This window comes from Drosophila hydei, unplaced genomic scaffold (assembly GCF_003285905.1).
Source record: "Drosophila hydei strain 15085-1641.00,03,60 unplaced genomic scaffold, DhydRS2 tig00000140-arrow-arrow-pilon, whole genome shotgun sequence".
NCBI classification, from domain to species: domain Eukaryota; kingdom Metazoa; phylum Arthropoda; class Insecta; order Diptera; family Drosophilidae; genus Drosophila; species Drosophila hydei.
The window spans coordinates 1-14,756 of NW_022045675.1; the positions used below are offsets into that span (position 1 = coordinate 1).

The following is a 14,756-nucleotide window of genomic DNA, read 5'->3' on the forward strand; positions in this document are numbered from 1 at the left end:
ATCCTGGCGCTGCGGCACTCATGTCACCGGCATTGCCGCCACACGGGCTGCATCTCGTCCCGAGAGCCAACTGTTGAAGGCCCGGGGCCGCTCAGAATGCTGGCATGTCGGCAGCCAATATGGATGCATTGGCTCGATCGGGCATATGGGAGAATTGCCGAGCCGCCTACGAAGATATAGTGAAGCACTTAGAGCGCCTGCGCGAAGAGCGCACGGATGAAAGGCAGCAGGCCATATGCGCCGGTGGAATCGATCGATGCGGCAGTGTTGTGAATGAACGGGAACTGAAGCCAAGAGATCTGAGTTCGCGCAATTGTAAGGCATACAGATGGCCGGTGGCTGTTGAGGAAAGTGCTGATAAGTTGTTTCGATTTGCGTACCCCCCAGGCTCCCCCACGCGCCAAAGTCCAGTTCTCAATTTGAGCAAGTCCGGCGGCAATACGGACCATGGCGGCAGCAACTGTGACGGCCGCAGCGAGCGCAGCGACTGTCTTTCGGCAGCGGCGTCGCCGCGTGGGTCGCGCAGCCTGGACGAAGGCAGTCGCAGCGTTGGCGGCGGCCCCATAATTGGCGTTGAGGACGACGAGGAGGAGGAGAATCTCAGCGATGAGAACCAATCCGAAGTCGATGAACGTTGCTTGGGCAAAGACGATGAAGGTGAGTAAACTTTGCTTTTCTCCGCGATAAGTAAAAACTCTGACTGACTGGCTCCGACTCTGACTCTGCTGACTCGGCTGACTCGGCTTTGTGTGTCTTTTAACAGACTTGAGTGACACGGAGCGTGATAATCTATCCACGGGTTCGGCGGCCGCTACTGCCGCCGCTGCCGCAGCTGCTGCTCATTTGCATCAACATGCTGCAGCCGCTTCGCACCATCATCAGGCCCATCAGGCACATCATCTGAGCGTGGTGGGCTCTCCGACTGCCGATGTGGCTGCCGCCGCTGCACTGCAGCATCAGCGCGCTCTCAACTACTCGCAGCTGGCGGCTGCTGCTGCCGTGGCCAATGGTGCTGCTGCTGGAGCCAGTGCGGCAGCAGCAGCAGCAGCAGCAGTAGCAGCTAATGGACCCTCAACTGCCGGCGGTCGAGCACTGACGCCTAACGAAGCCTTGTTGTCATCGACTGATGGAACTGCTGCAGCCGCTGCCCTGGCTGGCGGATTGGCGCTGGGTCCACTGGGCCTCGATGCGCATGCCGTTGTGCCCGCCAGCTCAACGGAAACTTTGCTGCGGAACATACAAAGCCTGCTCAAGGTGGCAGCGGACAATGCCAGGCAGCAGGAACGCCAGCTTAGCTATGAGAAAGGTAAGCCAACAAAACATTCCCCTTTCCCATATGCTAAATAAATCGTGCTCTTTGTGACCGTAAATAATTTCGCACTCTTCTCTCTTGTGTCTCGTTTCTTCTCGTACTTTTCCGCAGCCGAGCTTAAGATGGATGTTTTACGCGAACGCGAGGTCAAAGATTCCCTCGAAAGACAACTTGTCGACGAGCGCAAATTACGTGGTAGGTCTTAAGACCTTCAACCTTTTATTATTTTTTAATACTACTTTTTTTTATTAATTTTAATCAATGACAAAAACATAAACCAATTTGCACATTTATCGAATCGTTGAGCTGGAAAATACGCGTTCTCTAATCGATTAGAGCACAAAAATGTTGAGACAATTAAATAATTAAATTATAATTAAATTGCAAAAACATTTTGACTATGTTTTAAAGTTTAGACTGTGTGCTTAGGCATATATTTTCTTGATAGCTTAACAATAACTGAAACGAATATACTCTGTACACTTAATGGACGAGCATGGCAAAGCATCTGTGGCTGTGGCTAATCAAATCATTCATCATTCAGTCAATCAGAAGAAATACTCGATATTCATATCCAAATATGAACATTCATAAATTCTGTCTGTCTATTTATAATTTCTTATAAATTCTGCGCGCTAGTTGACTTAGCGCCAAGCCAGTCCCTTTTGCTGAAGGAGCGACGAGGAGTGCCTATGCCAACTCCAATCGTGTGCGCTTAATGTAAGCTGACTCAAATGACAATGACACCTGATATGTCGACTGGCCCACTCTTGCGCACTTCTCGTCTTTCTCTGTCGGCGCTCTCTGGTGGTCGTTCGGCTTGTTGCGCCGGACTCGCATAGGTTTTAAGTCCGAAAAGCTGCCGTTCTCTGGCTCTGGGCCGTTGCGACCTTTTCAAGAGAAATCACAATTCAAATGAATTTAATATCATTTCATTATTTAGTTACACTCGAACGATTGGCAAAAAGTAGCAACTCCATCGTCGACTACGACAACGCCACATCATTAGACGCAGCGCGCTGTGAGAGGGCGGAGGGAGGGAGGGGGCAGAGAGGCAGGGGGCACGAGCACAGAGGGTCTCGAGTCGTTCAGTTTGGAATTTGAGTTGCTTTTGGTTACAGACAAAAACTTTGATTTGACGCACACACAAAAATCTTTTAATTGGTTGTTATTATGTTTATGATGACTCCGAGAAGACTAAAAGGGTTGTCAAAGGCGGCGGGTGTGAGAGCTTTCCAGTTGGCATAGAACTCTAAGGGTGAGCCGCCGACTTTGTCAACGTGAACGTGAGCACAGTTCTTCGATTGTAATAAATTTTTGAAAGCTCAAATCTGAAATCTGAAACCCACAACAGTTAATTACTGAGCTGGCAGGCTATTAAATATCATTCCACTATCACATGGACACATATAAAGTGAAAATGAAATTAATTTGCATGCTCCCATTTGATAATTATAAATTATCACGAATACAAATTGATATCAAAGCCAAATTAACATTTCGGATAATTTCTAAGCAAGCCAAAACTTTGGTTTTTCCTCTTATTGAGCTGACTAATTGTATGAAGCCATGTGAGCGCTTTCAAATTATTGGAGCCGACATTTGGAATAGCCTTCACTTATTTGTAAATGCAAATTTCAAGTCGAAAAATTGTTAACTCTGAACTGCAATTGTGGTTGGCTTTTATTCGCTGCTGTTTGCAGGGCATATTGATTTGTAGGAGAAGTATGTAACAGGGCAAAATGTATAAAGCAAAGCATTCTATGCTCTTTAGTTGAGGCTGAATTTAGTTGAGTTAGTCAAGTCATGGATATGCTTTACTTCTGCTAGAAATTAAGAGTTATTAGTGGAAAGCTTTTCATGTGGCAGAGTGCGTACTTTAAGAGTCAAGTCAAGCAGCCTGTGTAGAGTCGACTCTACTTCATTGCAGAGCTAGCAGCTATGAAGTAGAAGCCTCTTCATAAATCTAACTGAAATACAAATCAGCTGCAGTTGTTAATTCTGCTCACAATAAGTTGAGTTTCTTTCAAATTTCGGGCAGCAAATCATTCAGTGAGCAAACAGCATTGAAGCCACTAGAAATTGTGTTGTGTGTGTGGGCCCCACGCCACATTGATATTGCTGCAACAACTGTGCAAAAAGCCACACAGGCATCTAATTGCCATTAATAATAAAGCAAGCCGATAAATATCTTGTGGTTGTCGAACACGCCAGCCAATCGGCCATTGCAATGAAAGATGGAGTGCAGCGGAGCCAGCGAACGAAAGCAAAAACAAAATATCTTTGCAAATTTGGTATTCGGGGCGATAGTTTAGCTCAAGCGCGCCGCAGACTGGCTGTTGCTGGTGCTGATGCATTTGCTACACCCTTTAAATGAATGTTACCACGCTTGACTAACCTAATCAATGTTAATTTGATGATGTACCAGTTCCTTCGACTTAACTGGCGCACGTGAGGGCGGATGCATAATAGACGATAAATCGATTCAGTTAATGGATGAGTTCAGAGGGCAGTGCAACGATTGACAACGGACAGCACTCAATTGTGGTTTCTTTAGCCATGATTAGGAACAGTTCTTTTATGTGATCGAAGGGGGAGTCTATACTATATAAAACTATATATGAACACAGTCTATGAAGACCATAAAAACATTATATATATTTAGTTTATCTCTTTTATCGTTAAGAACATGAATATGCACATTCCACATTTTATTTGTATCTATTTAACAGTGCTGTATCAGAAGCGTTTTAGACGCGAGCGCAAGATACGTATTCGATACCAGCAGCAGCTGGGCGACGAGAGCAGTAAAGGCAACAGCAGTGCGAGTGCCAACAACGTCACCTGCAGCGAGGCGGAGCTGTGCGCTGGCAGCGGCACGGCTGAAGGCAAATGCAGCAATGTTGGCAGTGAAGGTGCCGAGGCGCCAAAAGGTAAGTGCTAAGCAGGCAAAAGAGCAGAAGGCCACACAGACCACAGAAGCATGGCTAACGAAAAGTATCCCATCTATCCCCAACGCCTTTCGCTTTCGGCTCTCTCGTTCCTTCCTGCGCCCAACGCTTTGATAACCAACACAGCGCCCTCTGTTTTGTTTTTAAATCCATAGATACTGACTGCGGCAGTCGAGGCGGCAGTGATAAGTCTGAGAAGTCCCAAAGCTCCTCATGTGATGTGACCAGTCAGACGGTGCAAGCGGCAGCCGCCAGCCATTCGGATCCACCCACACACTTTAAACGCGAACCGCACTCCGACCACGAGGGCTCCATGGAGCGCCAACAGTGCAGCAGCGCCACTCGCGACACTGAACCGCGCTGCTCGAGTCGCGATCGCGACGACCAACCACCACCCATTGCTGCCTCAGTCACTGCTGCCGCCGCTGCTGTTGCCGCTGAGGGCAGTCTGGCAGCAGCCGCTGCTGTTGCTGCGCAGCCACAGCTGCCACTGGCAACGGCAAGGCTACTTGGAGCTATCCGGGCATCGATCTGATGGCCACTGGCGCCTTCTGGCAAAACTATTCGGGTGAGTTTCAATACAATTCAAATCTTTCTTGTTAATCTTATATGCAGAATAGAAAAGACACAAAATTTAGTTGAGCTGAATGAAAGTTCTCACAATGTTGGAAATGCCAACGCAGCGTGTTTCTGGTATACATTTTATGTATAGAAATTTAGCTTATAATAAATGAAGATACTTGTTTAAAAAAAGACTGAAGGAAAGACGAAAATATAAAATATATCTAATACAAAGTATATTAAAAAATATATAAAAAATGATTTTTAAAAATATAGAAACTATTTTGGAATGATGTCATTGACTGTGGACCCTTGAAAATTAATAAAAATGGAATTAAGTTTATTGAATACTTATAAGAAAGTTACCTCAAACCTTAAGCTTTTGATTTAATTGTGCAGATAGAGCTGAAGTCTTAGTATTAGTTTACCTGAGTAAATTAGCTGCGTCCATATTGATAAATCTCTCTCTCTCTCTCTCTCTCTCTATTGCTTATTTCATAATATTTTTAAAGAATCCCTTGCACAGGAGCTGGAAATGGAGCGCAAGACACGCGCTGCGAACGCTGAGCGCGATGTCAAGAGTCCCTTGTCGGAGAGACCAACAGCATATTACAAGAACTCGGTACTCTTTGGGAGCGCCAACTAAGCTCCAGTGCGGTCAGCCGTTGCCAAATGCAACACGGATATTTGATCTCAAAGTGCAATCCAGGTGACAACACGTGACCGGACCAAAAATGCAGAACTCCAACAGTTAATACAGCTCTTATGTATATATAACTATATATAGAGTATATATAGTATACGTTTTAAAACAATTGAAACAAGTTCGAAATATATCTATAAAAAGGTGTTAGAAAAACCCGCTATTTTGTACATATTTTTACATAGCAAACCAAGAAAGAGAAAAACAAAATGAAATCAAATTAAATACTTCCGACACCAACACATAAAGCTTAGAGAACGAACGCTTTAGACATATGGATAGCATTACTAGCATTTTGTACATAGGCATGTAAAGGCTTTTAATATTAGTGCTGGGCTGCCCAGTTCTTGCTTCGACTCTAGTTCTAACACACACTTTGATCGTAAAATATAATATTTAATTTATTACATGTAACTACTTGCGTCTGTATTCGACTTGGAACACATTTTATAGAGCGCTTCATAGTGTTTTAAAAATAGGTATTTAATTATTGGTACTGGCGTCAGTTGGCAACTGAAGGGGGGACTTAATGTTACGATGTTTTTAATTTATTTATTAGCTTAGAAGCGCATTAATCTGTACTAATTTTATAAACTAAACACTACAAGTATTTCACGTGCTTACCCATTAAACCATACACACAATTTAATATTAAATTAATATAAATATAATTATATATATATATACTTAAATGTATTTATAGTAAATGCAAGAGTTGGGCTAAAATAAAGATTATTAGAAATAAATGCAGTCCCAATTGGAAAATGTGTTATAAACTCGACATTAAATAAATATATATATATACATATATATATATATATATATATATTTTAACGCTTCATATGCTATTATATATATATACTATAAAAATATAAACATTTACAATAGTCACAATAGTCACTAAACATACAATTTAAAACATAATAAATACATTGAAACAATAGTGTTAAAACTTATTGTGCAACATTTCTCGCTGCTCGCTGCATAACATAACATAAATATACAAATTATTGCAATAATACCATTAAAATAATACAGACAACAATTGCAAAAACATACAGAAACCAGCAACAAGAGAATAGTAAATCTAACAAAAAGTGAAGTTTAAACTACATAATAAATTATTATTGCAAAAGTATTTCAAAAGATATATTTCGTTTTTAATTTTGGGTAAATGGCTGCTTATCAAAAGTAGTTTCTGAAGATCCTTAGAGGATCCTTTGGCTTTGGTATGTGGCTGCAATAGTCTTAGCCAGAGTTGCCAGTTGAACATAGTCGACTTTGCTAGACTCTTTCACGTTCATGCTTAAATATGGCTTATATTAGGCAAATCTATCTGGATTACTGGCAATGGGTGTGGCAAGTCACTTTACTTTACTTTATTTTTTAACTTGAATACTGGCGAAATAAGCTTCATTCAGATACACGAAGGCAGGTGGCAAGCAAGCGAATATACTCTTGCCACTTATGAAACAAGTTCATGCGGCTATTTAGCGTATATTAATAATGTTTAATATCAAAGGACTACGAATGACCTATGCTGACCTACTTTCTTATCAACTGTTTTGAATTTGGGCACTTTTTTTACTCAATGGGAAGATTAATTTGTGTGCTGAAACGTGACGTGGGAGTACTCTAGCTGAGTGAGATGTCTGGAGCTCTGTGCCGAGTTGCAAGTGTCACCTCTTGATGCCGACGCGTCGCTTTGGTAAGAAAGTTATTAATGGACTGCTCTGCAGATGAACAGTTCCATTTAATACTAATTCATAAAATATTATCATAGAAATGCACATCTAAAATACCCTTTTACTTAAGGCTGAGGTTGCCGAATATAAGTTTCTTTTTACGAACATTTCGCTGCATGTATTCGAGCCGTAACATATTTTAGTTTCATTATTTTTTGCCTCAACATCTAACAACAAACAATTTTTCAAGTGTCAAAATTTGTGACTGCAGCAACAAATCAGAAATAAAAAATCTCGCCGCTGACAGTAGAAAAATTTGTTTTATTGATTACAATGCCAAACATACAAAAGCAGGAAGTCGGGCTGCAAGTCCCAAAGGTAAGCACTTGTACTAGATCTATTAACAACCCAAGCAATAAGATGGATTGTTTAGTTTACTAATATACAGAGGGCCTTCGAAAGGTTTTTCGTTTTAATTAAGTTTGGCATTACCTGGGGAATCTTCATATAAGTTGATTATGACTGAATGTCTTGCAGATCTATTATCAGTTAGTATTGACTGCTTTGAAAATGTATGAAAATAAAATCAATTTATTCGTGAAGCCTTAAAAATACTGTTAAAGCATAGGTTAGTAGCATTTTCGTTTAGACCTAGTTTGCCTATTTAAAACTACTTGAATCCTAGATGTTTATGTGAATTGACCTCCCAATATGAAGGCTCAGTGAAGTTACTTAAGAAAGTGCCTCAAATATATTTATGAGTAGAGTCTATCAAGGCAACTTACATTCTAGCTAAGCTAGTATAGTATTTATATAACACACTGTACCTACAGTGAACACAATTCATCATAAATAAGGCTATGCTTTAAGCTCTGCTAGAACTCAGACTATTTTTTGTGTCTATGCAGAGTTTGATGAAAGTCAGACTCATAAAAAGAGAGCGTGATCAATCAGGTAAGGCTCGCAGATAAACCAACATTAAATGCGTGGCGCACGTTTATACAGACGAGCTAAATCGGTAAACGATCTCACGGTTAAGGGATCAGACTTGAACAGTTATCGATCCGAAAATGTTTTGCTTGATGATTTATGCGTCTGGCGCGGCTTAAGGGATCATCAGCTGAAGCTTCACTGAATGCAAGATTTGCACATTCTCAAAAAAGAATGAAATCAAAAACGAGTAAAAAACAAAACAAAAAAAAAAACAAAAGTAAAACAGAACTACGTATTGTAATTATACTTATTGGTAAATTATATTTAATTTACAGTTAAACGATCACGTATGCTTGCCAAATGGCCCGATATACAAAATATTATCAGCCCCAAAAATGCCTTTCGCTCGCTTGACCTCAATTATCGATTTAACTTTATTATTGGTTTAGATTTGGACTCTTTGATTTGCCACGGTCTTGGCCCGAACATATCGTGTCGATCACCATGCTGAATCCAAATTAAATGGAATGTTTTTGATTATTGGTCTTCAGCCTATGCATGGGGACAGTGTGATACATGGAGCATATGTCGCGGCATTCGGCAGGCAGGCCGTCAGGCGGTCAGCCAGGAATGAAGGCAGTAAGGCAGGCAGGTCTCTGGATTCTCGTTAATTTCTTTGGGGCTACATTCAACGTTTAGCTAATTGTGGGTTCCTTCATCGTTTGTCAGTCCCTCAAACATTTTACCAATCATATTTCGTATTATATTTTTTTAGTCTTAACTTTGCCGCACAGCAAGTGTTGTCGAGCGGCTTTGCTTAGCGGGTATTATAATATGAAATTGATTGACAATTGATTTTCATATAGTTCATTTAATTTTAATTGGAATAAACTAATGTGACTACATAGATTTTGTATAAAACACTTTTTTATGGGACATGGCTATGCCTGCTGGAATAGCTAATTAAGCAGCTAATAGCTTTATAGTATGTGGCTAGTTTTTATCATGATAATGTATATGATATATAATATATTATTTTATTATATGCCGCAGCAGTTGACAGTTGACATATGGCCATGTCTGCCCTCAATACCAGACTCAATCATTCGTCTGGCTATAAATACCGGCAAAAGTTGCTTCTACACTAAGCCACTTCGATCGGTGCACCTACACGCTGAGAGGGTATTGGTAAAAAACAAATAAAACCAATTATGAAAGCCATCTGTAATTGCGTAGTAACAATTAAAAGAACAAATTTATTTAATGTATCTTCGATTGAATTTTGCTTTTGTGTACTTTGTGCACTCCTGTTGCACCGTGGATAAATTATATCAGTGCATTCAATCGACCGATTGCCCTCATAGCGATTGTCCAAGTCTATTTTTTTTTGCTTTTTCATTTGCACTGGAGGCGTGTCGCCTGAGCATCGTTAGGAAATAAATTGTGTATGCTGTGCATTGGGAACTGAACGAATTCTAATGCAATTTGATGCAGTTGAAATATTGAAAACTTGTGTAAAGATATTTCCATATTATAAGCCGATGTTTTGCGTGTATTTAGGAATGTGAAAAATTATATTTGAGGGTCATTTTGAATGTCAAATATTATATAAAAATAATTAAAATGTGATTTGGTTATTTGCACTTAACAAAAAATTTATTCTAAGCCCGAAGTTGTAGCATTTAAGCTATATACATTTCCGTTGCCCAACAACATCTTGAAATCTTACAACTTTTGTATAAAAACCTTTCATTCATAGCTCATATTCGTATTGGGTAGAGTGTAGGAGCAACATTAAATTGAATTTTTAGCGCATTCTGCTTGAAGCTCGCGTGTTGTGCATCAATTGCCAAACAGTGCTGCGTTGCGTTGCCAACTAATTCGATTTGTTTGAGTACAAAAAAGGATCGAAGAACGTGAATTCTTATGCATGGTTTCAGAGATAAAAAGGTGTATCAGTTTGAGAACATTATTAGAAACTATGAAGGGACTTGCAACTTGAAATGTGCTGAAAAGTTATATATATGTTTCTCTAATCACAGTTTGGGCTAGAAAGGCGCTCTTCACGAAGTACGTAAATCTACAGCTCCCAAACCTACAGCTTAAATTTACTACTCTAGAGCCAAGCAACAATAATAAATATCGTTTTAATCCATAAAGAAACTGCAAATTCAGCATTGCGCAGTCGGCTACAGCCGGCTTAGTCGGTTTTTTGTAGGACGATTTGGTAAGGTCCCTGGCAAACATATGTTGCATTAATTGTTCATGTTTCTCAAAAGCAACTCGTGTTCAATGAGTTTTATTGCTGCTCAACACACAAACAACAACGCAACAACAGCAACAAAAGCGAGAGCTGGTGAAGGGGGAGGGGGAGGCGGAGGGGAGAAGCACGAAACAAATGAAAAGAAAAATTGCACAGAGAACATTTTTCATTACTTGATTTTCAAGCATGCCATGAACGAGAGTTGTAAGAGGAGGATAGATACTCGAGCGTCATAAGTGGCGACAGCCGGCAAGCATCTCATGTACGTACATATATATATATATATAACATATATACTATAACTACTAAAACAAAAAGAGGTTTATTTAGGGTCGTCGCCAAGCCATAAGGATCGACATCACCTCGTCTGCATTCCCACACGCGATCGCAATCGCAATCGCAATCGCGCTGGCCTATCGCTGTGCCGCTTTAACCCACCAAGAAACAACAACAACAACAACAACCACAACAACAAAAAGTATCTATGAGCTGCGCGAATGGTGAAGCGCGACTCAATTACAATTTATTAAAAGACGCGCAACTGATTTATAAGCGGAGTCCAGAAAAAAGGCCTTTTGGGCCAATGTTTACGTGTCTGGGCCGTTGACGTTTTCTTGCTTAGCTTGTTGTTCTTATGCTGGTGCACAAATTGAGGAGAGTCTATTGGCTTTTGCTGTTTGAGAACTTAACATATTGAAGATATACTGCAGTCTAAGCTAGCCTTAGAATTCAGTGCAGGGCAAATCGAAATGTTATGTGTGTTTTATGATATATAGCTTAACAATTAAGCTTCAGATGAGTCCTTACAAAGGCTGATCTGTAGTTGTATATACCATTCTTAGGCACATGCCACAAATTGTTAAATTCAGCTCGCGAACGAGTATTATGCAGTCGACTGCGCCCTATGGCAACGCTTATACTTGTTTTTCCCTCAGTTTGGTACGAACAAATTTGCGACTGAGTTGTGTGGAAAGTGCAGCTCAACTAAGAACGGGGAACGGCTTGGTGTCGGCTGTTGGTGGTGGTGACAGTCGCTTGTCAACAAGAAGTGCATTTTATACTAAATATGATAAATGGATCACGAGCTAAACTAACTACATTGAAGTTAGTTTGTTTTAAGCAATATAGAGTTTATAATAGCCGCTTCTTTAGTTCTCACAGTGTAGGCGATCGAAATTCGGTTTATGATCCTGATTTTTGAAGGCGCATAAAAAGTATCAGAACAGTTGACACAGTCGCATAGCTGTATGCAGGTGAATAGACATTGCATTGTGCTCTGGAAGAGCAGACTTTAGCTGCATGCATTAATCCGACAGGTGCTGCTACTTTTTGCTTGTTCCAGAGACATTTGATGAAATAGCCCGTAGTCGCAAAAAAATCCGCTTACAATGTGCAACCTCACCTTTTGTTCACGGTCCTTGGGCGAATGCGAAGGTAAGCGAACAAGAGGGAAACAAAGAAGTATAAAAAACATATTTTATGTGCATTATTTCATAAATCGCCGAGAGCCCAGGCGCTACGCGACCCCGATTCGCTGCGAAAGCGATTCTAATGCACTCAGGCGAACAAGTTCTGTGATGCGGTTTGCCTCCTGTGAATGGGTAAAGAAAGGAACCAAGCACTTATAAATGTGGCTGCAACATGCCATGCAATTGAGTTTGGAATTAGGCTTACATATGTTGTCGGCTGGAGCGGAATTGCGGTTTGATTTCGCCGTATTATCGGCACTAGTCCTTTGCAGCTGACGTAACCCTGGGTAATGACAACAATCTGCGCAAAGAGCCGTGCTTAAGTTGCAGTCGGAGCTGGAGTTGGAGTTGGAGTTGGCGTCGGAGCACCAGCAGCATGCCGGCTGGCAATTCAAGTGGAAATGGAACTGTACTCAGCCAGCAGTAGTCCATTCCCTTCCCGCCTGCTCGTTCTGTCTGTGCAGGACATCTGATATTATATTGCTAATTCGATACTTTTATTTTGAGAAATGCGCCACCAGCCAACAGCCAGCAACTGAAGGACTCTCCTGTCTTTTGTGCTCTGTTCCTTTTTCTTTTGCTTTTTATTTCTTGCACGCTTTTTGCATATTGTTCTGTTTTTTCATTCCTAACTGGGATAGGAAGTTTTCTTATAGAGTAACCACTGATTATCATAATTTTCTGAAAAATAATCATAAATTGTGTGTGAATGGAATTTGATCCGTTATTTATAAGCATTATCTTTTGTTCTGTGCAGCCTTCTCTGGTGTCTGCGGGCCGGGCCCGGCCCGGCTCCGTCTGCACTTTGGCTTTGGTCTTATAATATATTACCGTTATGTGACCAGACCACACATTATGTAAATTTTTTTCGCATTTTTTCGAGCAGATTCTGTGATTTACACATTTTGTCTGGACACAGGTGACAACAGCTGCAGCAGCCATTGGCAGCAGTTACTTAACTGAACTTAAAATCGAATTTTTTCCGCTGAATAACTCATTCTGCTCTCACTCGTTTCCAGATGATATACTTTTCCAGCGCAGCATCTTTGTTTTTGCCCGCTGCTTAGACACATAGATGCCATGTTTAATTTTACTACCTTTCCTCGTCGCGGTAAGCCTCTGAAATGTGGGTATGGCACCGCCAGAGCAAAGAGAAAAGAAATTTTCAATTTCTTATGGCACGTTTAAATTATACTTATACCCTGTGCACACAAAACGGAAAGGTGGGCTGAATGCGGCAAATGTTTGGCTGCTTGTAATTAAAATTTTGTTCCCAATTACTCTTGAAATCGATAAATGTGGAAGGGTGAAGTAAGAGTTGAAAGGACTTAAAAAATGTTTCTTTTCAGGCGTCGTCTTATTTAACGAACAGAATTGAAACTCTTTAATAAAAGTATATAAGAAAACTGAATGAGCTGTATGAATATAATTTATTTGCAATTTCTTTTGATAAATATAGATAATAAATAAATATATAAGCGCATGACTGCATTGCTTCTGCTTAGCAGCAATAGTTAATATATAATATTTAGTAGTAAAATCTTACAGGGTATTTGCTAGTTGGTCACTTTTATTTTGCATTCTGACTTGATCTGCCCTGTGTTTGTAGCCGCTCCAATTTATGTAACTTGCTATGGCATTGTGCCTTCAACAATGTCTGCATACAGAAACATTTAAACATATATATATATATATTTATATTTATATATATATATGTCTATATAAGCTCACGTATATAAATATATCTATATAATTGTACATGGGAAAATTGTCTAAGACTGAAACCTGTGCATGCATAAATACAGGGTGATATGGATAACTAACTAATCGAATCTTGTTTATATGAAATAAATATATTTAATATTTTAAATATATATTTTTGAAAATATTTTATAAATATATGAAATATTATATATTATACATATATATTTTATTTACTTGAAAAAGAAAAAAAGCTATAAAATAATAGAATACTATTTGAGAATGTAGATTGATCAATTGTAGACATGAATATTTTTTCATTCAGTTAATATTTTCATATTAAAATTCAAATTAAAATTCAAATTAATTAAAATTCTTTGAATAAGTTCAATATAGTTTTGTGTAAGCATTTTTAATGTTTTAAAAATATATTCCCATATTTAAAGATATCATAAATCGATGTCACTGTAGAATAGTTGCCAAGGCATTCGCATTCATACAGAAACCTCTAGCTACGCCCACGCACACTGAGGTGCCGACACCAGCTAGCAGTTAGTTAGTTCTTGTTTGAGTAAAATAAACGCCATATTGTAGACATTGTTAAGGTTTTTGAAAATTTTATAATTAATTTTCTGGTTAACATGTTTTTCATATGTGTAAATATGCGCAAAATCCATACAATAAACGACCTTACCTCTCTCTCTCTCCCGGCTTTTGTATGCGATGTATGCTTGTCATAGTTGTTATTGTAGCTTTTGCTGCTTCGGAAAGTTCAGGATGTGTGGATGTTTACAAAGAAAAGCCTTTTGTACAAGTATCAGATTCCTGTTCTGATTAAAAAAGAAACTCGGCTGAAGGCAACGGGTGAGGGTAGGAGTAGGGGCAGGGGCACGGGGTACGCGGTACGGGGTAAGAGCTTGTGTTGTGTGGTTCTTATGCACAGTGAACCCTCATTCTAGACATTTTCCTTGCAAGCTACGTATATTTATTAAAAATTTAAGCATTGTAAATGATTGTCTGCTCATGCCAAGCGTTTGTGAGAAGTCCTACATATCGACATCGAGACAAACGTCTTGCGGCGCCATGACTCGATGATTTAGCGCCAGATGAAATATTAAACATTAAGGCATTAGAGTCTTTCACAATAGGAAACATAGATTTCTGTATATAGAGGCCTT

General features: G+C 39.8%; 1 protein-coding gene across 1 annotated transcript; it reads left to right on the forward strand.

Moving 5' to 3' along the window:
• Positions 1–8: 8 nt before the first annotated feature.
• On the forward strand, positions 9–5,574 carry LOC115482911 (cilia- and flagella-associated protein 91-like; the record flags this gene model as incomplete). Its single annotated transcript, XM_030223159.1, is given in 8 exon segments — positions 9–315; positions 388–657; positions 764–1,306; positions 1,424–1,507; positions 4,045–4,245; positions 4,419–4,733; positions 4,736–4,831; positions 5,337–5,574. Coding segments are annotated over 8 exon segments (1,950 nt in total), but the record flags the coding sequence as incomplete, so codon positions are not given.
• Positions 5,575–14,756: the final 9,182 nt, after the last annotated feature.